The sequence below is a fragment of the Panthera leo genome, chromosome A1, assembly GCF_018350215.1.
Source record: "Panthera leo isolate Ple1 chromosome A1, P.leo_Ple1_pat1.1, whole genome shotgun sequence".
Taxonomy (NCBI): Eukaryota; Metazoa; Chordata; class Mammalia; order Carnivora; family Felidae; genus Panthera; species Panthera leo.
Window position 1 is genome coordinate 143,055,873 of NC_056679.1, and position 27,936 is coordinate 143,083,808.

The 27,936-nt window shown below is 39.1% G+C and overlaps 1 protein-coding gene and 1 long non-coding RNA gene across 4 annotated transcripts in view; one reads left to right on the forward strand and one right to left on the reverse strand.

Moving 5' to 3' along the window:
- Window positions 1-25,004, forward strand: part of JMY (junction mediating and regulatory protein, p53 cofactor) — a 105,074-nt gene extending 80,070 nt beyond the window's left edge. Inside the window, exons 8-11 of one of the 2 annotated variants that reach the window (XM_042942033.1) lie at window positions 5,320-5,415; window positions 6,779-7,376; window positions 9,263-9,573; window positions 13,965-19,342. In XM_042942033.1, the coding sequence (XP_042797967.1) occupies window positions 5,320-5,415; window positions 6,779-7,376; window positions 9,263-9,570 (1,002 nt within the window). In that variant the 3' untranslated portion in view covers window positions 9,571-9,573; window positions 13,965-19,342. Of the gene's footprint in view, window positions 1-5,319; window positions 5,416-6,778; window positions 7,377-9,262; window positions 9,574-13,964; window positions 19,343-24,837 lie in introns of those variants that run through there. The other variant, XM_042942036.1, reaches the window with a different exon arrangement.
- On the reverse strand, window positions 3,304-27,936 carry LOC122222050. Of its 2 annotated transcripts, none has more exons than XR_006203580.1 (3): window positions 27,710-27,936; window positions 27,118-27,204; window positions 3,304-3,684 (listed from the first exon to the last, which is right to left on the reverse strand). It is a non-coding gene; the product is annotated as an uncharacterized LOC122222050 (long non-coding RNA). The 2 variants fall into 2 exon arrangements; XR_006203581.1 differs by lacking the exon at window positions 27,710-27,936 and adding an exon at window positions 27,310-27,543.

Sequence of the window (27,936 nt, forward strand, 5' to 3'; positions counted from 1 at the left end):
TATGAATCCACCATCATAATATCATACAAAATGTTTTTTAATGCCCTCAAAATGTCCTGTGTTCCATCTATTCATCTCCCTTTCTCTTCAAACCCCTGGCAACCGCCGATCTTTTTTACTGTTTCCACAGTTTTGCCTTCTCCAGAATGTTTAATTGGAATCCTACAATATGTAGCCTTTTTAGATTTGTTTACCTTAGTACTGTGCTTTTAAGATTCCTCCATGCATTTTCATAGCTTGATAGCTCATTTCTTCTTAGCACCGAATAGTAATCCATTGTCTGGATAACCACACTTTATTTATTTTTAAAATTTGTCTTATGTAGGCTCCACACTCAGTGTGGAGCTTGAACTCAAAACCTCGAGATGAAGAGGCACAGGCTGTATTGACTGAACCAACCAGGTGCCCCGGTACCATAGTTTATCGATTGACCTACTGAGACATGTTGGTTGTTCCCAAGGGTTGGCAGTGATGAATAAAGTTGCTGTAAACATTGATACAGGTTCTTGTGTGCACATAAGTTTTCATCTCTTGGGTAAATCCTGAGGAGCAATATTTGCTGGATCATAATGTAAGAGTTTATTTAATTTTGTGGGAAACTGCCGAACTGTCTTGCAGAGTGGCTGTACTGTTTTGCATTGCCACCAGCAGTGGACGAGAGGGTTCCTGTTGCTCCACATCCCTACCAGCATTTGATGTTGTCAGTGTTTTGTATTTTAGCCCTTAATAGGCATGTGGTACGTGATGGTTATTTTAGTTTGCAATTTCCTAGTGGCACGTGATGAGTATCTTTTCATAATGCTTTTTTTGTCATCCATCTGCTTTGCTGAGGTTATGTCCAGATCTTTTGCTCAATTTTTAATTAGGTTGTTTTCTTATTACTGAGTTTTAAGAATTCTTTGTGTATTCTGGACTTTGCAAGTATTTTTTCCCCTATTTCTGGCTTGTGTTTTCATTCCCTTGAAAACATATCTTGCAGAATAGAACTTTTTAATTTTAATGTTAATGAAGTCCAACTTGTCAGTTATTTCTTTCATGAGTTGTACTTTTGGTGCTGTATCTAAAAATTCCTCACCAAAACCAAGGTCATCTATATTTTCTCCTGGGTTATGTTGCTGGAGCTTTATAGTTCTGCATGTTACATTCAGGTCTGTGATCTGTTTTGAGTTAATGTACATGAAGAGTGTAAGGTCTGTGGCTAATTTTTTTTTTTTTTTTTTTTTTTTTTGTGGATGTCTAGTAGTTCCAACACCATTTGTTGAAAAAGCTGTTACTTCTCTTCATTGGATTGCCTTTGCTCCTTTGTTAAAGACCAGTTGATTGGCTGTGTTTGGATCTCTTGTGCTCTGTGTTCTCGCATCTAAGTCTTTTGCCTCTCCAAAGAAACCTTACAATCAGCTTGTCAGTCTCCACAAAATAAGCGACTGAGATTTTGCTTAGGATTATGTCAGATCTGTAGGTCAAGTTTGGGAATAATTGACACCTTAACAATATTGAGTCTTCCTATGTGTAAACAAGGAATAGCTCCCCATTTATTATATTTTACTAGATTTATACCTAAACTATTAGATTTATGCCTAAATCTTTTTTTTATGGTAATATAAATAGTTTTTAATATCAAACTCTAGTAGATGTTCCTTGCTAGTATATTAGAAAGCAGCTGACTTTTATATGGTGGGGGGCGGGGGGAGGGGGTAGGAATCCCAAGCAGGCTCTGAACGACAGCGTAGAGCCTGATGTGGGTCTTGAACTCACAAACCATCAGATCATGACCTGAACCAAAGTTGGATGCTCAACCGACTGAGCCACCAAGGCGCCCCAGGGTATTTCTATTTTTAGTTTTTTGAGGAATCTCCATATTATTTTCCATAGTGGTTGTACCATTTTACATTCCCACTAACAGTGTATGAGGGTTCCTTTTATCCACATCCTTGCCACCACTTGTTACTTCTTTTTGATTCTAGCCATTCTGACAGGTGTGAGGTGATACGTCATTTTGGTACTCATTTGTATTTCCTTGATGATTAGTGATAATTACTGACATTGAGCATGTTTTCATGTGTCTGTTGGCTGTTTGCATGTCCTCTGCCCATTTTTAAAGCAGATTATTATTTTCCTTGCTATTCTTTATATAGTTTGGACATTAACTCCTTATTGGACATATCATTTGCAAATATATTCTTCGATTCAATAGGATGCCTCTTTGTTCTGTTGATGGTTTTGCCAGAACTTTTTATATTGGTGTAGCCCCAATAGTTGATTTTTGGTTTTGTTTCCTTTGCCTTAGGAGACCTATCTAGAAAATGTTGCTAAGACCAATGTTTAAGAGATTACTGCTTGTGCTTTCTTCTAGGAACTATCCTCCTTTTCACCACCTCCTCCTCCAGTAGGGTCAGTTTCTTCCTTGGTGCTTGACAGCTAACCCTCTCTGCTTAACATGCCTGCCACTTACCTCACCACCACTTACTCATTCCTGCTTCTCTCCTAGGGCTTAATATAGGGCCTGGCTGACACATAATTGGTAAGCATTTCATGGAAGAATGGTATTTCCTTATCTTAAACAGCTTTTCCCCTACCATTTCTCTTGGGTGGTATATTTTTAAATATTTATTTTGAGAGAGAGAGTGTAAGTGGGGGGGGGGGGGGGTTGGCAGAGAGAGAGGGAGAGAGAATCCCAAGGAGGTTTGCACTGTCAACACAGAGCCCGGGTACAGGGCTTGATCCCACAAACCATGAGTTCATGGCCTGAGCCAAAATCAAGAGTTGTACACTTAACTGACGGAGGGACCCAGGTGCCCCTCTCTTAGATGGTATTTTACATGCTATCTTTTTTACTCTGTGAATTGATGAAGTTTTCTTGCTTTTTAGTTAATATTTTGTAATACTGTCCTATTATCTAAGCAAGGTGAATTTTTTTCTGAGTAATTATCTTGCTGTGTGTATGTATATATATATATGTGTGTGTGTGTGTGTGTGTGTGTGTGTGTGTGTGTGTATGTGTATATACATATATATATATATATATATATATATATATATATATATATATATTTATAAAAACATTCTAAATTTCTTGACTCTTTAAAAATCCTTCGATTATGAGCAGTTTTAATTACTGGCTTGCAAAAGTGCTTCTCTACCATTCCTATACGTTTTTAAAAAGAAACCTCATTGTGTTTATAAAGAGATATGCATCATCATTATAAAAGATTAAAGCAATACAGGAAAACGTGAAAAAAAATCAATACCAAAATAGATTATCACAACTTTTCTATTCCTGACTTTATTTTGATTTTTCTTGGAGTTAGTTAACGTTCATGCAGGTACTACTTCCGGAACGTTTCATGGTCATCATACTGTGTTCTGGCATATTTTGGGAATGCTTGTCCATTTCCTTTCTAAGTCAGAAACAGTTTGTCTAGGTCACAGTGCCATATTTTCTCTCTGTCAAACTTCTGGAAACATTGAATGTTGTTGCTGTCGAGAGGCGTGAGGTCTCCCTTCCCTCAACCCATCTTCTGCCTGAATATTCAGTCTTTGTTTATTGTGGAAGTCTAGTGACTTTACCAGTGATGAGTGTGCAACAGAGTTTTCTGAAACAGGATGTTCACTTTGTGCCTGAAGACCTGTAGATTCCTATGTGGTCATCCACGACAAATGAAGCAGTAACTCTGACTAGAGGAGCTGGTGGGGAAGAAGAGAGGTAGTAATGTAAGGGAATAATGGAAGATTGAATTTGAACAGGATGAATGGAAGAGAGACAAGTTAATGACACACTGGAGACCACTGTCCTGTGCACACAACATTAACTGGTCTTGTAGGAGGTATCTCCAAGTTTTTAAAACAAAGTAGGAATAAAAGCCAAACCTATCTGCATAGCTCGATAGCCTTTTAATATTCTGCAAAATGAGATGTAATTAGATATCTTTTCATTGTTTGAACAGTATAGAGAATTTTTTTTATTCCAGTATAGTTAATATACACTGTTCTATTTGTTTCCGGTGTACAGTATAGTGATTCACCAATTCTTTACGTTACTCACTGCTCGTCGTGATAAATGAAATGTACTCTTAATCCCCTATTTCATCCACCCCCCCCACCTGCTCTGATAACCATCTGTTTGTTCTCTGTAGTTAAGAGTCTGTTTCTTGATTTGTGTTTTTTCCTTTGCTCATTTTTTAAATTTCTTCAACTCCACAGATGAGTGAAATCATATGATACTTGTCTTTTTCTGATTTTTTTTTCACTTTGTATTATACTCCGTAGCTTCATCCATGTCGCTGCAGATGGCAAATTTTCATTATTTTTGTGGCTGAGTAACATTCCATTCCATGTATATATACCACACCTTCTTTATCCATTAATGGACACTTGGGCTGCTTCCATAATGTGGCCATTGTAAATAATGGTGCAATAAATATAGGGGTGTGTATCTCTTTTTGTTAGTATTTTTGTATTCTTTGGTTAAATACCCAGCAGTGGAATTACTTACTAGACAATACAGTAGTTCTATTTTTATTAATTTTTTTTTTTTTTTTTTTTTTTAGAAAGAGAAAATGCACAAGTGGTATAGAGGAGCAGAGGGAGGGACACAGAATCTTAAGCAGGCTCCCCTCTGAGTGTGGAACTCAATGCAGGGCTTGATCCCACGACTCTGGGATCATGATCTGAACTGAAACTGAGTCGGGTGGCTCCCTGGACTGAGCCACTCAGGAGTCTCTGCTTTTAATTTTTTGAGGTGCCTCCATACTGTTTTCCACAGTTGCTGCACTAGTTAGCATTAACATGGGAAAAATTTTTAAATTTCTGTGCTGATAACTCCCAACTTTGAGGGGTGATATTGAGCCAAGTGATTCATGTAAAATGCAAGATACTTTTTCTAGCTGCTGGTTATGTTGGTTGAACTAATGTGCAGTGTCTAAATTACTGGCCAGGTGGTTGCTGATTTTGTTTTTAAGGTCAACTATTTAATTTAGCAGAATGTAGCAGCTACAGGTATTTTACACTTAAGCTGTTTAAGCCACAACCCTACAGGAACAATTTTAGTTCAGAGAAAATTTGACTTTATTTCAGCGCAAACATCTTTAATTGTGGGTAAATGCAAAAATGAAACAGTATTGTTTTTGTCAGCGTATCATTCTGGATTTTAAAATCATGATTTCTATTTAAAACTGGTAGTTTCATGCCATAAACACTGTTTAATGAATCATTCATTGGAGTTACCATTTTACTTAACTGGGAGAGCTCTCTTTTTTTCCCTATTAATAATAAAAATGAATGGGACACATCATAATGGAATTACTGTTAATTTTTTATCAGAAGAGAGAAAAATTACATGATGAAGAAGAAAGAAAAAGTGCCTGGGTTAGCCAAGAGAGACAAAGAACTTTGGACAGACTTCGAACTTTTAAACAGGTAATAAAAGTATGGCCCATCTGTTGTTTTTCATTGCTTTTTAAGCAGAGCTGCATACACACTCCTGTTATAAGATTATGATAAAAACTTGGTTTTCCCTTTTATTATTTAGAAAATAAAATTTTAAATTAATGTTCGATTACAGGGCTACCCTTCTTCCAGTTGTATCTGGAATTAATATTCTTGTGCCGTTGGCCTTCCACTTTAGTAGTGTAAGAGGAGTGGTCAGGGCCTCTGGCAAACCTGAATTCTTCTTGAGTTTTATAAAATTAATAGGCTCACAAGTGACTGTCCATTTTAGGCATGAACTTGTCACCAGAACACATTCAGTAACCTTACGGTGGTAATCTGTGGGAGGGACCAGTGGCAGAATTAGAGAATGGATCAGCTTACGTCAGAAATGGTTTGGCAGTTGTCATAAGTGCTCAGGAATCTACTTCCATTGTCTGTGCCGAGGGATCACCTTATAGGTGCAGGAAGCTCTTGATGAAATCCTTGTAGTATTATAGTGAAGAGAGTATATGGTGGTTGTGGACCACCCTGTGTTGAGTAAATGTTGTTCACCAAATCCATTAATGCTAGGTTTTATTATAATAAAAGAATGAGAGTTATGTATATCAGTACTTGAAAAATTTTATTCCCTCTCCTTCCATCATAAAATGTACATTCTGTTTTGAGAGGTTTTTTTTAAATGCCAAGAAACTTTTTAAAAAGATTAATGTTTTAATCTGTAAGCATTTGAAGATACATGTAAGAAACTAATAGTTCCATAGCTTAGTATATACCAAAGGCATATATTAAAACCATTTTTTTAATGTTTAATGTTGAGTGAGAGTGCAGATGGGGGAGGGAAAGAGAGAGAGAGAGGGAGACACACAATCAAAGCAGGCTTCAGGCCCTGAGCTGTCAGCACAGAGCCTGGCATGGGGCTGAAACTCACAGACCACGAGATCATGGCCTGAGCCAAAGTTGGACGCTTAACCAACTGGGCCACCCAGGCGCCCCAATAGCATTGATGTTTGATATTTTATATTGCTATTATTTTTCCACTTAAGCTAGTGATTTCAGTAATTAAAGATCTTTTTTAAATCCTGTGGTAATTTTGAATAGTTGACTTCTTAAGTGGATAAGAGGGAATAGGGCCTTGATAAAAGATTTGATAAGCAAATAGAGTTGGATGACGGCTGTTGAAAGGGATTATGCTTTGGTATTCTGGTCTTCTGTATAACCGTATCAAAGAATTTCCCCCTGAAATCACAACAGCTCCGAAACAACATCTTGGACCTGAAGGAGAAAATAGCCATCAGTTCATAGATTGTTGTAAACTAATTTGACAAGTTACAATCACTTCTACTTTTTTTAGAGGTACCCTGGCCAAGTCATACTTAAATCAACCAGATTGCGACTGGCTCATGCAAGAAGAAGAAGCACAGCCAGTCCTGTGCCCTGTGAGGACCAGTGTGACTCTCTGCCAGGAGCACTACAGGTAGAAGAGAAAAGTGCAAAGGCAGAGGAAGGAATAGGCGAGCTTGGGTCATCACACAAAACAGAAGCCCAAAGCCTCGCACACCTTGAAGATACTTCGCTAGCACAACTTGAAGCCGCTTCATTACCTCTCAGTGGTGTTACCTCTGAACTGCCGCCCACTGTTTCTCTTCCACTTTTGAATAATACTGACCTCGAACCAGGTTCCGTTACCATAGATCCACTCCCCCCACCTCTTCCTCCAACACCACCTCCCCCGCCACCACCTCCTCCCCCTCCCCCCCCACCACCTCTGCCTGTTGCTAAAGACACCTCCCCAGAGACACTGGAGAAAGGTCTGCCTAGAACAGAGGCGAACGAGAAGAGGATCCCCAAGTCTGCGAGTGCCCCCTCAGCACATCTCTTTGACAGTAGTCAGCTGGTCAGTGCCAGGAAGAAGCTCAAAAAGACTGCTGAAGGTTTGCAGAGGAGGAGAGGTAAGTTAGAAACACATTTTTAATCTGTTGAGTAAAGTGAGTCATAATCAAAGGCCCTTTTATTTCATAGGACCCAACAAAGCTTAAAACGTTATTTTATTTTGGGCATTATTTGATTGCAAATAGGTTTCAAAGTCACAGCCTGGCAGAATTCTACCAACCCACATCAACAAATGAGCCTAGACACAAATGTGTACCTTCTTGAGCTCTTAGGGATGTTTTAAAAATTATATATTCTGAGGTGGTACTTAATCTAACTGGTAATACATAGTAAGTGGCTCCTTTTGTGTTAAGAAAATCTGACTTCATTTTTATCATTTTTTAAATGTATTTTTGAGAGAGTGCACATGTGCACAAGCAGGGGAGGGGCAGAGAGAAAGGGAAAGAGAAAATCCCAAGCGGGCTCTTTGCTGTGAACATAGAGCCTAATGCAGGGCTCAGTGTCACTAACCGTAAGATCATGACTTGAGTCAAAATTAAGACTTGGATGCTTTTTTTTTTTTTTTTTTTAATTTTTTTTAATGCTTATTTATTTTTGAGAGAGAGATTGACAGAATATGAGCGGGGGAGGGGCAGAAAGAGAGGGAGACACAGAATCCTAAGCAGGCTCCAGGCTCTGAGCCATCAGCACAGAGCCTGACACGGGGCTTGAACTCACGAACCATGAGATCATGACCTGAGCTGAAGTCGGACGCTCAACCGACTGAGCCACCCAGGCACCCCAAGAGTTGGATGCTTAACCAACTGAATCACCCAGGTGCCCCCAAAATCTGATTTTAAACCTAGGAAATACAAGCACAGTATTCACAGAAAAAGTAAGACAGTTGGGAAGGGCTGTCAACACTAAGATGGCTTTGGCAGGACCATGCAACATTTGGTCACATATTTATTGAGGGCCTTGATACACTCTTTGTATAAAAAAAAAAAAAAAAAGGAGGAAAGATAGTAATATAGACAATTTATTGTGTGTCCGATATGCCTTAATAAATCTCTTTTTGAAAAGAACAGAGAATAATCCCTCTCTGTAGCTTTCATTGGGAGAACATTATATAAAACAATTTGCATATTACATTTTAATCTGAGAGACCGTTTAGTAAAATATTTCTTACCATAACTGGAGTAGAATTTCATATGTAAAACAACTAAATGGTAAAACAGAACAATCATCCTAGTAGGGGCACCTGGCTGGCTCCGTCGGTAGAGCATGTGACTCTTGATCTCAGTGTTGTGCATTTGAGCCCCACATCAGGGGTAGAGTTTACTTAAAAAACAAACAAAAACAAAATAAAATCTCTTTAAAAAAAAAAAAAAACATACTGGATCAAAACTTAGTTCTTTAAAATTACATTTGTAACTCAAATTGCTCTCTGAATTTAGATTGTGCTGGTGCCTTTGGGAGTCTCAGCTATGAAATTCCTAAAGACTACCTCCCAGCTCCCAGTCTGCTTAGGTGTCTTAAGGGGAAATTATAAAAATACTAATTTGGAAGTTGAGTCTGGCTTTTTTCCTTTAGGTTTTATTTTTGAGAGAGAGCGGGGGAGGGGCAGAGAGAGAGAAAGACACAGAATCTGAAGCAGGCTCCATGTTCTGAACTGTCAGCACAGAGCCCGACTTGGGACTCGGACTCAGGAACTGTGAGATCATGACCTGAATCGAAGTTGGAGGCTTAACCGACTGAGCCATCCAGGAGTGCCCCGGCTTTTTTTTTTTTTTTTTTTTAAAAACAAGTACAATTGGTATTTCATGTGTTTTTGGCACACCTGTCCATGGTTCCTGGTTCATTTTGTTTTCACTGTCCTTGGCTATCACAGTCCTAAAGTCTAGAGGTTATCAGTTTGACTCTAATTGTGATCCTAACTGTAATTCTTCTCTTTCATTTTATAAAGTGAGCTCACCCATGGATGAGGTGCTAGCTTCCTTGAAGCGTGGTAGTTTTCATCTGAAAAAGGTTGAACAGCGAACTCTGCCTCCTTTTCCTGATGAAGATGATAGTAATAATATCTTGGCACAAATACGGAAAGGGGTGAAATTGAAGAAGGTACAGAAGGAAGTTTTGAGAGAATCCTTCACACTTTTGCCTGACACAGATCCTCTAACACGGAGCATCCATGAAGCTCTTAGAAGAATCAAAGAAGCGTCCCCTGAGTCAGAGGATGAAGAGGAGGCTTTACCCTGCACAGATTGGGAAAACTAACAAGTAAATGGTCTTAATTTCTTTAGTAGCATTCACTAATAGTGGATGATGAGGTCTGTTATATTTTATTGATGAGGTTTATTGTTATATAGCTCAGCTATAGAATCAACCATAGATCTGTAAACTTCAGGTTTTGTGTAGTTTCTAGAAACCTAACAAACAGTAAAGCACTTTTCAAAGATAGTTATATAAATGCCAGGTTTATACCTGCTCATTAAAAATTTCTACAGTATAGCCCAAATAAAGAGGATAGACTGATTCCAGTAAGGTGGCAGTCTTACTCTTACTTTAAAACCCAAAAGCTCTTTCCTCACCAAAGTATTTCAGGTACAAACTGTTATATATATTGAATTTTGATTTTTTTTTTTTTTAATGTTCATTTTGAGAGAGGGAAGAAGAGAGGGAGGAAGAGGGAATGAGTGGGGGAGGGGCAGAGAGAGGAGGAGACACAGAATCTGAAGGAGACTCTAGGCTCTGAGCTGTCATCAAAGAGCTCTATGTGGGGCTCAGACTCAGGAACTGTGAGATCATGATGTGAGTTGAAGTAGGACCCCAACCAACTGATCCACTCAGGTGCTTGCTCCCTTGAATTGTGATATCTGCTTAGCTGCCCAGAGAGGAATTGTCTGAGATCAATCCAGAAAAATTACTGCATTGTTTGGTTATTTAGCTTTCTAAGCCTTTAAAATTAAGGTTAAAATTATCATTTTAAGGCTTATCACAGTTACTGCATAATCCAGATAAAATTGCAGCTAAAACAACAAACATGTAATAAGTGTATGCATACCTTATTGGGTATGCCCATGGTATTGGTTACACATTGGACATTTTCCTAAAGTAATAGAGTTGTTACTCTACCACATTTTAGGAAGCTAATTACATAGTACTGTGGCACAAATTCTGCTAAATATAGAGTCAGTAAAGATAACATGCTATATATAGTATATAGAGAACTGATATTAGTCATAACTGAAATTATATTATTTGTGCAAACTGTAATGCAACTATGCAGATATATTCTATTAAGCATCTTAATTGCTCTCTTGATGGACTGTTTCTGTGGGCTTCACAATATTCACCAAACTGGGGAAGACTCATAGTTCTGGAAGGGGAATAGATAAAGGAATAATAAACTTACTTATTAGCCAGTGCTTTTTAAACATGCCTGATGGTAAGAATTCCCTGAGAGATTATTAAAAATGCAGATTCCTGGCTTTCACTCCCATGAATTCTGAGTAGATCTGAGGTATATGCAGGCGTACATGTGGATTTTGAAAACTCCATACAGAAAAGGTAAAGTATGTCATTAAGATTTTTATACTGATTACATGCTAAAAGATACTGTTTTGGATATATCAAATAAAATACTACTAAAAGCAGTTTCACTTGTTCCTTTTGGGCATGGGGCCATCAGGAAAATTTAGATGTTCCTGTATTATACTCTCATCTGTACCACTTCCCTTCAGGATCTACTGTCAGTAGCTTTAACAAAATGGGGGTGAAAAATCTCAATAAGTGGTTATGCTCCAGACAACATTTGATAGCACCAGTGTTATGCCATGGGTATTGGGCTGTTGGTATCTTTTTCCCCCTGTTATTTATAGAGGCCCTAATTATCATGTTGTATGATTCAGTGTTTTCGAATTCCAAAATAATTTCAAACCATTTGTTCTTAACATATGTACACTATGCTTTGTAGAAGATAGCAAATATATTATTGTGTATACTCAGTGCTAGAGACTCAGGGTGTGTGACTGGGAATCTTTTTCAGTCTTGTAGATTGTCTCCCACTTAACAGTGCTTGTTACCTGTCGTCTTGTCTCCTGCTTGAAGCTTCTCAGTGAGCTGCTAAGCCTATGCCTAAAACTACCATCTTAGCACAGATTGGGCCTTCATATAAGCGAGTGTTTAGTCCTTTTGATACAGCTGCCCACAGTAGCCCAGTTGGGGTATGTGACCCACCTGCTGTTGCTCAGGCCAGCCCATCATTTCTGTTTTCTGCCATCTCACCGGATCCTGCCCAAGACATAGACATTGCAGCAGCATTTTGTATGTCCAAGTGCCTCCATGGTTATTTATAGCTTTGGACTGCTAATTTACCCTTACAGCAGGTGTTAAGAATATGCCCAGGATGAATATCACTTTGAAAGTTGCGTAAAAACTCTTTTTTTGGCCGATTATTTATGACTGTTGTATGTGTTAGAATATTGAGAGAAACAATGAAATGGTCCCAGAAAATGTATGAGCTCAGATATCTGCAAAGTCACTTAAAAACAAAACAAAACAAAACAAAAAACAATGCATCCTACACCAGAAGCAAACCATAGACTAGCTGTAATCCCTACCAATTCGAGCAGGCAGTGATAAAGGAGCTATTCTCACTGCCTTGTCTTGTGGTCTTGGGAAATCATTAAAAAAAAAAAAAAAAAAAATTTTTTTTTAATGTTTGTTTATTTTTGAGAGAGGGAGACAGAGGCCAAGCAAGAGAGGGGCAGAGAGAGGAGGAGACACCGAATCCGAAGTCAGGCTCCAGGATCTGAGCTGTCAGCACAGAGCCCAATGTGGGGCTTGAACCCACGAACTGTGAGATCATGGCCTAAGCTGGAGTCAGACACTTAACCAACTGAGCCACTCAGGTGCCCCTTGGGAAATCATTTTTAAAGACTGAACTTTTAGATGGCTTCTCTACAGATGGATAAACAGGCTATAATTTGTATTTCCTATTAATCAGTTTTTTGTAGATTTTGTTTCTTTTTCAGAGAGAGAGAGAGAGAGCAGGGGGGAGGGGCAGAGGGAGAGGGAGATTGAGAATCAATCCTGAGCAGGCTCCACACTGCCAACGCAGAGCCCAACGGCAGGGCTAGAACTCATGAACTGTAAGATTATGATCTGAGCTGAAATCAAGAGTTGCACACTTAACTGGTCAAGTCACTCAGGCACCCCTAGTTTAAGATTTTAAACCATTAGCTCTTCAAAGAAGATAATTTCTCAGGGCCCCTGGGTAGCTCAGTTGCTTGAGTGTCCCGACTTCAGCGCAGGTCATGATCTCACATACATGGGTTCAAGCCCCGCGTCGGGCTCTGTGCTGACAGCTCAGAGCCTGGAGCCTGCTTCAGATTCTGTGTCTCTCTCTCACTCTCTCTGCCTCTCCCCTGCTCACATTCTTGTCTCTTGTTAAATAAATAAATAAATAAAATAATTTCTCAAAACTTCATGAAATAGAAAGTGAAGATATCCTGTTCTGCTTTGTCTTTCTTGAAAACTCTACTTGGGATAGCCATAGGTAATAGTGTCCTTGAAGGAAATTTCTAAACGGAATGAAATACATATATAAGCTTTTTATTTTCTATTTTGTTTTCTGTGGGTTCCTTCATAAAGTTATGAAGTAACTATGACAATACTGTCTGTTAGAAATACAGTTTGAGGGATGGATGGAATTTAAACAGTTCAAGTCACATTAAAAAGGTAAAAAGAAACGTGAAATTGATTTCATTAATACTTATTTTATATGATGTATCCAAAATCGTATGTTTCAACATGTTATCGCTATAAAAAATGCACGAGGTATTTCACATTTGTTTTGTACCTGGGTCTTCAAAATCCAGTGTGTATTTTAACTAGTAGCACATCTCAGTGTTGATGATAAGTGTTCAGTGGTTAAATGTGAAATGTCTTACCAAAACAATAAAATTATATTTAATGAACAAATATTTTATGCTGCTTCAGATTTCAATTTACATCACATTAAAAATCCATTTTCTCAGACTAGCCACATTTCAAGTGCTCAAAAGCCACATGTAGCTATAGTATTAAATAACGTAGAACTAATAACGCATGTCTGTTTTTATCTGCCAAGTAGGTCTTTCAAAGAATTATTCCTATGCCATATGTAAGCCATGGATCTCAAACACAACTATTCTGAAACTTAAAAAGCCCTACCACAAGGATCCCTTTAAAGACCAGTACTAATGCTATCCTCTAAATAGCAATAGAACAAAAACTCACAGTCTAGTGAATTTTTAAAATATCATTTAACAATTCTTACTACGCTGGCAGTTTGACGCCAATATTTTAGACTGTTTTTTCCTTTTTACCATATAGTTTTGACATAAAATGTTAGTAGAAGAAATAAAAGTGAATCTACCCTACAACCTTATGTGATCAAAATCCATATTCAGGTTATTTTGTTTTCATTTTTACTGTTTTACGAATAGAAATGTATCCTTTTTTTAAAAAAAGTGTCTCCTGTATGCTATCTCTACAAATGGGTATTTCTAAGCTATTTATCAGTGTTCATCTGGGTGTTAGAGAAGTTGTGTGGGAACATATATATACACACTGACCTTAATAAGCCATCATTTTTTAATACATTGTATTATTTTTTTTCTAAACAGGTGACTCAACAGAAAGAAAAAATTCAGTTGAAGATCAGTTCTTACTGTTTTGGAAAACAAAATTTTAAACATGCGATTTCCCAATTGGATTCCATTAGATGCAAAGTGTATTGGCACAGTGGTGTGAAAAAACGGAGGCACAGTTGGCAAGTTATCACTTTTCCAGTCATTCCAGTAGTTGGTGGTTAACATGAGTTTTAGATGTGCAGTGCTCCTGATGCAGTGAAGAAAAGGCCTTCTGGACATGCCTGGTTTTTTTAAGCACCTTCCCCTCCTGTCCACCCAGTTACATCCTTGTAGTGGCCAGTAAAGCTAGGGGTTGCTCTGAGTTGGAAGAACACTGGGTTGACAGAGATCTACTGTGAGCTGTATTGAGTCTGCTTTGAAATCCATCTTTAAGTGCACTGAATAGTCCTCTGCTTGAAAAGACAGCACCTCTTCCATACCAGCTTATATAAATAGTGCAGCACTCTGAAAAAGAAGTGTATCATGATAGCTATAGGACAGGAATTGGAAAGAATCAGGTGGAAATGCACTGAAAATGTTCACATTTTAAAGATGTTCAACATCTGAAAAGATAACATAACCACAGAGATGCATTTAATGTGTTTACCACAACATGATAGATTTACCATGGCATATTTTTAAAAGACCACACACTCTTACACTTTGTAAGGTTTTGAAGTAAAAATTTCCATGCTTTTAAATAGCTCTTCATAATTGTGAATTTATAATAGTTTGAATTTCATGTGCAACTTTGTGTATGAAAAGCAATACTTTGTAACTTGATAATATTTCAAATTATTTTTAGTCTTTTTGTTTGAACGATTGCTTGATTAGCGTAACGCAACATGACTTTCCTATTGAGAATCAAAAAAGAGGATTCAATAATAGGGATGCTGATCTTAAATCTTTGTAACGGGCACATTTAAGTTTCTCTTTGTTACGCTCCGCAGTGAAATGTGCTCTACAAATAATGCAGAAACTAGACAGGCAGAAAAGCCTTCTGGGCTGGGATTTTACTGTCCTCACATGTTTTGAGTGGGATTTTGGGAGAGAGCCTTTGTTACTGTCAGGAGACTTTTTAAAACATAGGTATAAAGTTCTAGGTGCTGATTTTGCTGTATTGGAGTCCTGAAAGATGCATTTATGTGAAAGGAGCCATTATGAATTCTCAGCAGGACTGCTGGGGGCTTGACCGAAGGTAGATCTGTTGGACCCAGTCTGTAGTATTCTGTAGAGTGTAATTCTGTATAAGACACATGTTGGCCTTTATATGAAGGGAGTTAAGGACTGAGGAACCAAAAAGAACTTTTATTTTTTCTGAGGCATTTCTCTGGCCTAGACCCAGAAAAGCAGTCCTAGAGTAAAAGTCCTTGAACGTGTATAAAGTGGTTTTCATGGAGAGAAAAAAAATGCTCACAGATTTGTCCCTTTAAGATGTTACTTCCTTTAAAATAATTGAGAAAACTTCCTGCTTACTGATGAGTAGGAGCTTTTGCACAGCATTTTCACATGTTTCATATTTTATTCATGTTTTATTCCCACTTCTTATCTTGGAAGATTACATCTGTACATGAGATATATATTTTAATGTTCATCTCACAGTGGGGAGGTGGGTGTGGACCCTCCCCTCCTCCCGTTTCCTTCAGTACAGAACTGAAGCATTCTTTTCAACCAAAGACTGATTGGTTTGATTTTTTTTTTTTTTTAAGCAAATTTGCAAACCTTTAAAAAATCACGTATCAGTTTCAAACCTCTGGATGCTTATGGATCAGTTCGTTTTTTCATCCATTGACATTCTGAAAAATACAAGAGAACCTAATATTAAACGTACAGCAAAAGCACTGGGATTTTTCTATGCCAGGAATTGCTCCCCATTTAGTGTTAGAGCTGGGATTCCATCAAAAGACAGGTTCTCTTAGAAATGGGTCTTGGGACTTGTCTTTCACAGCCATGTTCTAGTAAGTCTCTGGCAAATATTGGAGGGGTACAGACCCCTGTGAATCCTTTGGAGGTGCATCCATACCTCTGAGCACATCCCACTGTGGCACTCCATGAAGGGCATCTCACTTGATGATGAGCAGGTTAAAGTGCGGTCTTGTTAGCAACCAGCTGTGCTTATTCTCTGCTGAGTAACTTTTCCAGTACACGTATCTTCTGTCCTTAAGATTCCGATTCCTCCTTCCACAGAAGTTAGTACAGATCACCATCCTTTGGAGTTCTCGTAAATAATGCTAAAATTTCAAATAACTCCAGTCCATTTGTCCAAGATGACATTACCAGTTGAATCCTCGTGTTAATTTTATTTTCTCCCCCCAACCTGTTAATTTTAAGGAGGTTTTGGAACCCAACAAAATTATGTAAGCATGGTTAAATTCCCCTTTTCTCCACCTGCCCTTAAAAAAAAAAAGAGCATTTTTGCGCTTTACATTAAGGTTTTATATATTTAGTTAGGATGACATTTACAGGTGATCATGTTTCAAGTACTGGACTTGCCTGTACTATTTATATGGTTTAAAATATTTGATAGTTTTATCTCAGTGTATCATTTGTCATAAGAATACACAAACAGCTGCTTGCTTATGCCGAATCAGTTTACGAGTTGATTTATCAGTCTAGACTGCAATATATTTTAAGTGGGGAAACAAATAGATAACTTGGGGGTATTGTAAGGCTAATGTTACTGCCCACTTGAGTGCCACTTAATACTCAAACTGTTGTGTATATAACCAATGTGGCACACAGAAAACGTATTCCTACCCATCTCCAATATGGGGGGTACTGTGGGGTAGCAGTGTGACAAAAGGCCTGGCTAAAGAGGATTTTTAAAAGATGAGCAGTTGTCTTGTTTGCTCTATGTTTTATAGGTTTTGAGTTGGTGATTAGTATTGAAAACAATCATTCCCTAGTTCTTCATTGCAGAACTGAAAGATTTCTTAATGTGTATTTTTAAAACAACTAGGCACAGCTCTAAGAGTGGATCAGGTGTAGGATTTCCACAGCGGGAATGTGGGTTTTTTCTCATTACGTGAAACCATAGAAAATCTTCAGCACTTTCATTTACTCTGTATAATGAGGGGGGTGGGGGTGGAAATCCTTGTTTCTACGAAGCTGAACTGTGTACCAATATTAGGTAACATGGCACAACCACTTTGCGATAAGAGTGTTAAATTGTAAAGCATACTTAGATCATAGCAGGCACCAAGAATTAAAACTCATATATCAGTGGAACAAAAATGAACAGGCAGCATCCTCTGTTTGGAATGGGACCAGGATACAATTAACACAATTTTATACATTCCCTAAGATGCCATTTTTTAATTGCATTCATTGAGTTTGTGTATAAATGTGAATCCGTGCTTTTAGCCTAAGGCAAGTTTTTCTTTCACTAAGTACAGGTTTAAAAAAAAAAAAAAAAAGTATCATGAGATAGCAATCTGTAAAGCACTAATGGGTCCATGACGGCCTTATCAGGGAGTTGAAATTTCATATGCTTTACCAGGTTTATTTTAAGAAATCTTCTTGAACAGCTGTAAAACATTTAAAAATCGTGGCAGATGCATTGTTAACATGCAACCATTTGATAAGGAGAACAGAAACCCCTAATAAGTTGTCCCTAACTCTTGCACTGAATTTAAATGATAATGTAAAGTTAAATGTGCATTATAAACAGATTTTATTTCACCTTTATTGCTTAGAAGAGCTATGCTTAGTGCTAGAGGATGGGCCAGCACGATTGATTTCAGAGGGAAGAGGTAAAAAAAGTAGAAGCACCTTACTGTTGGAGCGTGTTGCATTGATTTAGTGCTGCTGAACAATTCAGTAGTTACTTCTGAACTTTGCTACAAAGTGCTCTTTAGTTAAAGCACATGAGGAGGAACCTCTGCTTAAATTGCTTTGTAAAATAAAGCAATGGTATTTTTTATCCTATAAATAATCTAATTTAAAAGCTTTTCTTAAAAAATGAGTTTATATTGCTGCCTAAACTATCATGTATGTAAACAGAGGTTTTTTGTACGGTGAGAGGGAATTTGGAGAGTGAGTGTGTGTGTGTGTGTGTGTGTGTGAGAGAGAGAGAGAGAGAGAGAGAGAGAAATGTTTGCCCATTGGGTTATTTTGAAGATGTGTTCATTCTAAAATGTTTTGCCCACAGTAAATGTACAGCTTGGTATTTGAGGAATTTAATTGAGAATCCAAATTTCTAAATGTTTCTCCCCTTCCCTCTTTAATTATGCCACTAAGGTGCATGTACAGAAAATACCTCTGAGGTTGACATGTTAAATATTGTATCAATGCTCTTTCACACTGAATCTCAAAGCAGTCATTTGTTTTGAGAGGTAAGGGAAAGTTTTTCTGTTTTTTTTTTTTGTTTTTTTTTTTAAAGTCGGTTATAAGAGTGCCTCAATTTGGGGGAATTAAGGGTGGATAGGAAAGGCTGTGCAAAGTGATTTTTAGATGTATACAGAAAGGTATGGGTGTTGGTTATAGAGCTGAATTTTAACAAGGGACGTTTGGGTTTTTGGTTTTTTTTTTTTTAACTTGCATGTTCTATGGTTAACTATCAAAGAGTGTAACAAGTTACAGCTTTTCCCAATACTAATTACATTGGTTTTAAGAAGTCTTCATGATCACAAGATGGCATTTTCCCTTCAATTGTGAACCAAGAGGGGTAGACGATACAACCCAGACAGTGACTTCTGACTTCTTTGACTCGGACAGAATCAACACTGTCTCATTGAGTTTCTTACTGTACTGTATGTCTTGCCAAGTGTGAAACCATAATATATATATTGTTTGTGAAAATTCGAAGGCTACAGATCATTTTGCATGATGAAAGCCCATAAGGGCTAATGAAACTGACATGTTTTTTAGCCTTTCTGGTTCAATGAAAATTACAATGGCAGACCAATTCACTATTTTACTAGCTTTGTGCAATATTATAATGGTAGAAGCAAAACACTAGCACATTGTGCTTGGCTTTTAAAGATGGCTTTAACACTGTACATTAGATGGAAGTACATTAGATGGCACAGTGTATTGTAAATGCCACTCTTGCAAATTTACAATACTTATATGCTCCATTAATATTTTAAAGTATTAAAAGTACAAAGAAAAAACTAAGCAGGCATTTATAGCAATACTCTGAAATCTCCAATAATTGTTTTGACTGTTGCCTTTTGCTCTTTAGTGCAACTTTTCTGCATTGTAATTACTGCTTTGTATTTCCTGTTTTTTACACTTAAGACTTCAGAGTTAAGTACTTGTACAGCAAGTATTGCAGTCACCTTCTCTTGTACATGCAATGTAACAACATACAGTTTTGGTGCTTAACAATATTCCTCTTTTTCTTTAATAAAAGATATTTATTGAGTTAACTTCATTTTGTTTGTTTAAAATAACATCGGTGGGGCACCTGGGTGGCTCTGTCAGTTGAGCGCCTGACTCTTGATTTTGGTGCAGGTCATGATCTTACCATCTGTGGGTTCGAGCCCTCCTCCCCAGTGCGGAGCCGACTTGGGATTCTCTCTCCCTCTCTCAAAATAAATACACTTAAAAAGAAAAAAATGCATTGGTGGTGTGCTTTTGCTATAAGATGATAAACAGGCTTCAGAGATGGTGTACCCCTGTACCAGTGCCTCTTCCTGAGTATTTATAATGAAGTGTTTTAACGGTAGCTGAATTTGTGGTAATAACAGCCTTATTTATGTGATCTATAAAGCTGTCCACATCGTTGGGCAATGTTGGCTTTCAAAGTTGGAAGGTCTTTAAATACCTTTCATTTTAGCAAGCAGTTTGTGACCATTTAAATTGAGATTATTGGTTTTACACTTAAACATGGGACTGACCTAAATGGAACCCAGCAGATACCCTTATCCAGTGCTGACCTGATGCGGCCCCCGACATACACAAGGCACACATTTCAGGGCAGGTGTCCTTAAAGGGACTTAGATCCCAGATGGTACCCTGGTCCCTGAATAAGGGCTCCAGTTCCATCTCTCCCGGTGCAGTTGAAATCAGTTTTGCCCCCTTAGAGGATTTTTGTTGCTGATTTTTTATTACTAGGGCTATGTGAAAAGGTTCACAGGCTGGTATTAAGTGATTTGTTCCTTCCCCAAACTACCATTTTTAAAATGACAGGCTGAACACAGTAGAATTTGGTACTTCTTCCAGCTTCAGAATTTTGTATTAAGTGAGAAATTTCTCTGAAGGAAGGGGCCTTAATTCCATGTGTTCTGTCTGCACATACATCAGAAACTAGCCCGAAGGGTTTGATTACTAGAGGACATCTAGCCAAACTGACAAGTTATCACCTCTGCCTCTTGAATTAAACTCTTAACACTTCAGAAGAATCCTAGTATCTAGTTCATCCTTAGGAAAGTCATGGTGTGGTGGCTTAAGGGTAGCCTCAGTGGGTGACCCCTCTGTTGGACTAGCCACCTTTACTACGACAGGTAAAAAAACACAAAACGTGGAAATCTCGGCCCGACAGAATTCCTCAGTCCTTTGCAACTGTCCCACATCCTGACCTTGCTGAATTCCATAAGCTGGTTGAAAACCTTGTGAATTCTTTGCTCAAGCTGTTTGGGAGAGGTTTGAGATTCTTTGGTGCAAAAATAGCAACATTCCATCACATGCTAACAGTTACTGATGGATAATAAAGTTTGATCATATTTCCCAAGCCGTCTGTCCCTCTGCCACATTACTACATGGATACCCTTTGCACAGAGACAAGATACCACAACTCTGTTGCTAACCAGAAAACAAGATCCTCTTGCATGAGCTCAGGCCCCACTCCAGGCTCTGCGCTCCCTCTCTCCCTCTCTCTCGGCCCCTCACTTGGGCGCACACTCTCAAAAATCAGTGTGAGTTCACGTGGGTCTCTCCAAATCACAGCTACCTCTCTTCTTCTTGCCTCCTCCATCTGCTCTTGGCAGTTGCTATGAATGACTCCATATACTCAGGGCATTAAGCGTCTTTCTGATTTCACATTCATCCCTGTCACTAATTCCAATGGCCAGGTTTGCAGGGCAGTCAGTACAGTCCTACACTTCCTGCCTCTGGCCAGTAAAACATGCGCCAATATACAAAGCTTTCAGTGGGCAGACTTTGGTCTCCTTTCCAAGCCTTTAGTCCTACTGTTTCCATTTTAGATGCTCATCTCCTGCCTACCTGTACGTGTCTGCCTAAAATGTTTCTCTTACATCGACACCATCTAAATTCCATCCCTTGTTAATTTGGAAAGCATGTAGGCAACTATGACCATCCCTATGTGTCAACATTCTTAGAACACTGGAAGTAGGGGAATAAGAAAGTTAAGATGTGGAGCACCTGGGTGGCTCAATCGGTTAAGCATGCAACTTTGGCTCAGGTCAGTCTCACAGTTGGTGTTTGAGCCCCTGCGCTCCCTGCTGTCAGTGTAGTATCGCTTCATATTCTCTGTCTCCCTCTCTGCCCCTCCCCTGCTCACCTGCACACTCTCTTAAAAATACATATTTTTTAAAAAGGTGTAAGAGGAAGAATTAGAGAAGTCAATATAATCCTTACAATTCTACAAATGTTATTCCTCATTTGAGGCACAGAAAAGGAATAAAAAGGTTTAGATGTTCTCCATAGTGACGGCTACTAAGTGGCAGCTTTGATTTAACCCATTATTCCCCACAGCAACTTCCAATTTCACTCTTAACCCTATAAGGTTCAACTAGTGTTCAGCTTTAGTTTTAGACTGTTGTGAAAAGAGCTCATTCTAAGCTAATACTAGACTTGAGTCTCCTGTTTTGAGATGTGCTAGAGAAAACCAATGAAAATTTTCAACAGGCAGAAAAAAGTCAAAGGCATCAAGATGTGACTTCAAATAAAGTCAGTCACGGACTATAATTATGGTTAGTCATAGGGCTAATAGGCAGTGTAGATGCAGGAAACTTGTTCCCCACAACACAGTTTCTACAAGGGGAGTCACAGGAGCATCTGTATCCCCACATACATATATGCCTACACAGTTCTCTGTCTCACTTCCATCCAGTTAGGTCTCTAAACTGCAGATGCTGACACTTTTAGTCTCAGCAATTTCTTTCTATCCACATGATTCTACAACATCCCCACTGACTGGGGCCAACTTGAGCTCTTTCAACTCTCAGTAAATGCCTTGCATATTCTCTCTCTCTCTGATCTGGAGACCCTTTATGTTGAAGTAATCTTAATGCTTTAATCAAGTCATTGCAAGACTATGGATATGATGGTTTTTGAAGAAAAGCCTTACATCAATTAAACCTGCTAGTTGATTTCTGTTGGAATAGTTTACTACCACGAACAATTAGTTATTTATCCCTAAAGGCACTGAACTCCATCCACAGAGGTTTTCTGTAACCAATGATGATGAGAAATTGGAAAAGTGCAAGAAACCTTAAGTTGTTTGCGACCTTTTTTTTTTTTTTAATGGAAAGAAAACGAAGTCTGGCAGGAATCAATCCTATATTCTTAAAACTTCTTATGAAAGATTTAGAATAAGCCCTACTCTGAATTTTTAAATTTTCGTGTATGTGGTAGTGTGTAAATATATACTTAAGCTAGAAGAATAAATTAACACCATTAAGTGACTTGGGAGAAGAATAACAAGATGGGAAGAAACTCACCACATGTAGCCGTCAAGAGCATATCGTGACATCATCTTTTTCAAAATTACATTATGCGGGGCGCCTGGTGGGTAAATTAAGCTTCCAACTCTGGATTTCGGTTCAGGTCATGATCTCACAGTTCATGAAGCTGCCCCCGGCATCGGGCTCCGTGCTGACATAGAACTTGCTTGGGATTCTCTCTCCCCCTCACTCTGCTCCTCTCCCACGTGAGCATGCACACATGCACGCATGTGCTGTCTCTCAAACCTCACACACACACAAAATTCCATTGTGCAAAAGCCATACTATGGTTCTATGGTCGAAGTAGTCCGGTTGGCACCAACATCCCAGCCATGTTGTAGGCCAAAATGATCGTTTTCATGCTTAAAGAAAAACCAAAACCTGTGGGATCTTCTCTGAGTAAATGTTCAAGTGTTTCAGTGGTTCAGATCCACCTTTAAAAATTACTTTTTAAAATTACTTTTTAAAACTATCTCTGTGACCCACCTCTGGGCAGATATATGGGTCAGTTCCACACCATTTGAAATGTTAACTCTGTTGCCCGACAACCATCATAAAGTGCAACCATAAGTTTACTGTGACACCCAGCACTTGCTGGAAGGTTTTCTAATGTCAACTATAAATCTCTCGTGTTATCTCAGCTGTGGTATCACATTATGTTGAGTCCTCAGGAGGCGGGTTACTAGACCTATTACCTCACCAACCCCAGCATTAGGGGTTCAGTGAGTCACTGCATTAGATACAAGTACAATGACTTTATACCTTGGCTTTCATGGATGGTTGATAAGAAGACAGACCTATTTCTAAATGTTCGTAGACGTTCTTCATAACTGTTTTCTCTTCCTAGTTAGCCATGCTCTTTCCCATGGCTCTAAATGACATGTGTCTAGATGATTCCCAGTTTTGTTTTTGTTTTTTCTTTTTTCTGATCTATACCTCTTCTCAGAACACCAGATCTGTATGTATTCAGCTGCCTAATGGTCTGTTCATTTGGATGCCCCATGCATATCTCATATATAACATGTCCAGAATGGTGCCCTTGACCCCCATCTTGTCAAAACTTGAGCCCAACCCTTCCCATGTTGCCCATCTTCCACACTTCATCCAGTTCTGCAATTAGGAAACTGCAAGTTCTCCTTGCTGTCTTTCTTACCCTCACCCTCCACATCCAATTCTCCAACAAGTCCTAAGAAGCCTAGCTCCAAATTATATCTGGCCTCCCTCCATTGCTTTCTCTGTCCCTTACCACACTCATCTGTCATCACTCTCTGTCCAGACCACCTTCATCTCTCAACTAAACTACTGCACTGGCCTCCTAACTGAGTGGCCACTCTTGTCACCTTCCAATATTCTCCACCCATAGAGTGGTTAGATCACATCTCTTTACACAGAGACCTCCAATTACTTTCCACTGCACTTAGAATAAAATTGCAAGTCTTCCTATGGACTGCCAACGAGGCTGGCTGTGATTTGACCCTTCCTACCAGCCCCATGGCTTGCTGAGTTCTAGCCACATGAATAATCTGTTTCTTATCTTAGGCCCTAGGCAAACTGTCCTCTTCCTAGAATTGTTCTCCCCCCCTTTTAGTATGACCAACTTATCTGTCTCCTCAGAGTACATATGTTGAAGGCCTAACCCTCAGAAGGTGGAGATAGGGTATTTACAGCGGTAGTCAAGTTAAAGTGGGCCCCAATCCACTAGGGTATCTGTGTAAGTGGGGAAATGTAGATATGAACATGCATAGGGGGACGATGATGTGGAGAGATAATCACAGGAAAGATGGCCATGTACAAGGCGAGGAGAGAGGCCTGGACAGATCCTTCCCTCACAGTCCTCAGAATGAACTACCCCTGCTGACACCTTGATTCTGGATTTCTAACATCTAAAGACCACAAGTGAGACAATAAATTTCTCTTGGTTAAGACACCCTGTCTCTGGTACTTTAATACAGCAGTCCTAGGAAATGAATACATCATCCTTCTGGTTTCCATGTAGATATCATCTCATGAGGATGTCCCACCCATCCTTGAGTAGGTCCCCCCTTATCCTCTGTCACGGTTCTGCTAACCAGGTAATCTACAGATTCTCCCTACATTTGCTAGCACCCGTGCAGTTAGAAGAGCTACATAACTGGTCCTGTCTGTCCAATGAAATGAAAGAAGCAGTAATAAGCATCACTTTCAGCCTGAAGCAGTGAAGAGTCCATAAACATTGCTCTAATATTTCTCTTTTCTAGTGACAAACAGGCCTCATGCACTACCAGACAATGGAGCCTCCTTTTCGGATTGTGAAGAAGACGAGGGTGGCCTCTGTCACTGCTTCCTTTCACCACCCTATCAGGGGAACTAACATTGCAGTCGGGCAAGAAAAAGAAAAGGTGAAGGATCAGAAAGAAAATGACAGTGTTGGGCACATTTATGGTTATGTATGTAGAAAATTAAAAAAAATCTATTAAGAGTTTTAGTAAGAATTACTTGATAAGATTTAGTATTTGGGTATCAACAATTTCTATATACTGGTATCAGGTAAAAATTAAACTTGTAACAGCTATCACTGTTTAAAAACTGATAAGGAAAAGAAGACAATGTGGTAGAAACCTGGGCATGAAGCTTGAGTGGGCAGTGAATTCATAGAAGAGGTTCAAAAGGTGAGCACACAAAAAAGGCTACGTCACAAGTAATAAGGAGAACACTAAGATACCATTACACCCTCAAGAATGGTTAAAATGCAAAAGACTGAATTTCAAGTGTTCTCAAGAATTTAGAAAACTTTCAGGGGGCACCTGTGTAGCTCAGTTGGTTGAGCGTCCGACTCGGCTCAGGTCATGATCTCACAGCTCATGAGTTCAAGCCCTACATTAGGCTCTGTGCTGACAGCTCAGAGCCTGGAGCCTGCTTCGGATTCTTTGTCTCCCTCTCTCTCTCTGCCCCTAACCCATTCACATCCTGTCTCTGTCTCTCTCAAAAATAAATAAACATTAAATAAAATTAAAAAAAAAAAAAGAATTTAGAAAACTTTCATACATTACTAGCGGTGGTTTAAATGGTACAACCATTTGGGAAGACCACTAGGCATCCTCTACAAAAACATCCTCTATGTTTGCCCTGTGACCCGGCTGATATATGCACACACTTCAGTCAGGAGACACACATGAGAGTGCTCACAGCAGCATTCTTCATAGTAGCCAACAACCCAAATAACCCAAATGTCCACCAGCTAATGAGTAGCCAAATTGTGGGAGAGTCCTAAATGTCGTACAGCCAAGTAGAGTCAAGTACCATAGTGCGATAAAAATGAACGTAGCTACACAGACCAGTTTGGATGAATCTCACGGACATAAAGTTGAACAACAGAAGCCAAAAAGAATAATGTGTGATTCTAATCATATCAAGATAAAAAAAAAAAAAACAGGCAAAAATACAGTGTGTGTGCTATTTAGGTAGTATAACTGTAAAAAAAAATAAGCAAAGAGATGATTGTCATAAAAATTATGATAATGGTCATGTTTGTGGGCAAGGAGAGCTTCTTTGGGGCTGTGAAGCTTCTATTTCTTGACCAGGGTGGGGGGAGGTGGTGTCTCTCTTTCCAACAATTCAGTCAGCTGTACATTTATGTTAATGTATTTTTCTGAGTAAGTATTACATTTCACAATAAAAAAGATTTTTAAAAAACCTTAATATAGAATTCTTTTATTAGAATTCTAGAAATTGCTTCTAGAATTCAGTTGCCAAAAACTTTTCTCTGCAAAATAATTTGCATGCTTGCTCTACAAAACAATGAGAACCATATAATCTAACATTTCACTTTTTTTTTTCATTAGTTGCCAGGAAATCAGAGCAAATTTAGTGCTCCAATGGGGGGAAAAAAACTCATCTCAAACTTCTGGTCTACACAGTTCTCTGTTCCTTTTAATTCGCTGTGTGTGTGTGTGTGTGTGTGGATGTGTGTGTGTGTGTGTGGAGAGAGAGAGGGAGAGACAGGAACTCCTCTGTGTTTTAATATCATGAGTTTCCTTTGAAGTAGGTGGACAGGTCTTTAACAAGTTCGTGACATACAAAGATGTTGCAACATGGCATATGGCACAGTGGTCAACATCTGCGACTCAGGACACCTAGCTGAGCTGTGTGAATTTGGGCAGATTACTTCTCCATGCTTCAATCTGTTCATCTGTAAAATGGAGACCGTAATATCAACTTCATTCGGTGGCTACATGGATTAAATAGAAGAGTGCCTTGCACATACGTAAACGTTAGCTATATACTCCTGAAAAGAGGATACCAAAATTTCCCACAAAGAACCTCAAAGATTTGAGGAAGCTAGAAGCAAGAACATCTGAGATTAGAAGTAGATTGCTCCTGGACAATCTGAAAGGCAGCAATAATCCTGTATGTTTCCTTCTTTAAGGGAAACTTCTTTAAGGGAATGTAATTTCATTCACATGTCACAAAAGGAATATTACACAAGAGGCAACATTTTATATTAACAGTAAAAAACAAAAACAAAAACAAACCCTTACCTTCATGCTTTACTTTTTGTAGAGCAAATTGGGTGTCACTGAAAAATGCAGAATTTCTATTTGCTGATGTTCTGTGGGAATACAATCCTAAAGAATCAAAACATCCAAAAATGTAAAGAATGACAAAGAACTTCTGGTTAAATATGATGGACTGAAACATGCTTTTACTGACACTCCTTCCTAAATCCCTACCATGACAGTGAAGCAATCAAGAAGAGCAAAAGAGAAAATTAGGGACAAGGAAGGTCAGCGTCTGCAAGAAGCAGGGTGAGTAATGACTCAGCCAGGGAGGGAGCTGCCGGAGAGTCTGCGGGGAGTACTGGCCAAGAGCTAGAGGGGCCTGGCGTGTGGAGATACCGCCTCCCCTGCAAGGTGGGGATGAAGGCGGAGGCTGCAAAGGAGAGTGCGAAACGTCTCAAACAGGCGCGACAGATTCCCCCTCCCCCCCCATTTCTCCCGCCCCCTGTCCAGCCAAGAACCTAGAGGCTCATTGTCTGGAATAAACAAGTCAGAAAGGATCTGGAATCTAAGCGCAAGTACAAGAGGAGGGCAAGGGTGACACCGAACGCTGGAGGATTAAGTTACAATCTACCTTCAGAACCAGGCGGCCCCTGGCTGCTTTCTCCTGCCTGGTTAGGAGATGGGCCTCAGCTGGCCATCTATAGCCGCCAGAGGCATCTGGAAGATCCCTCTCTGGAGGAACTAAAAGTCTGCAGAGAAAAGACCACCCCATGTTGATATCTGTATGTGGGGATGGGAGGAGGGTCACCAGATGACAAAGCTGGCCTCCGACCGGTCAATGTCCCCCCAAAGCCACCA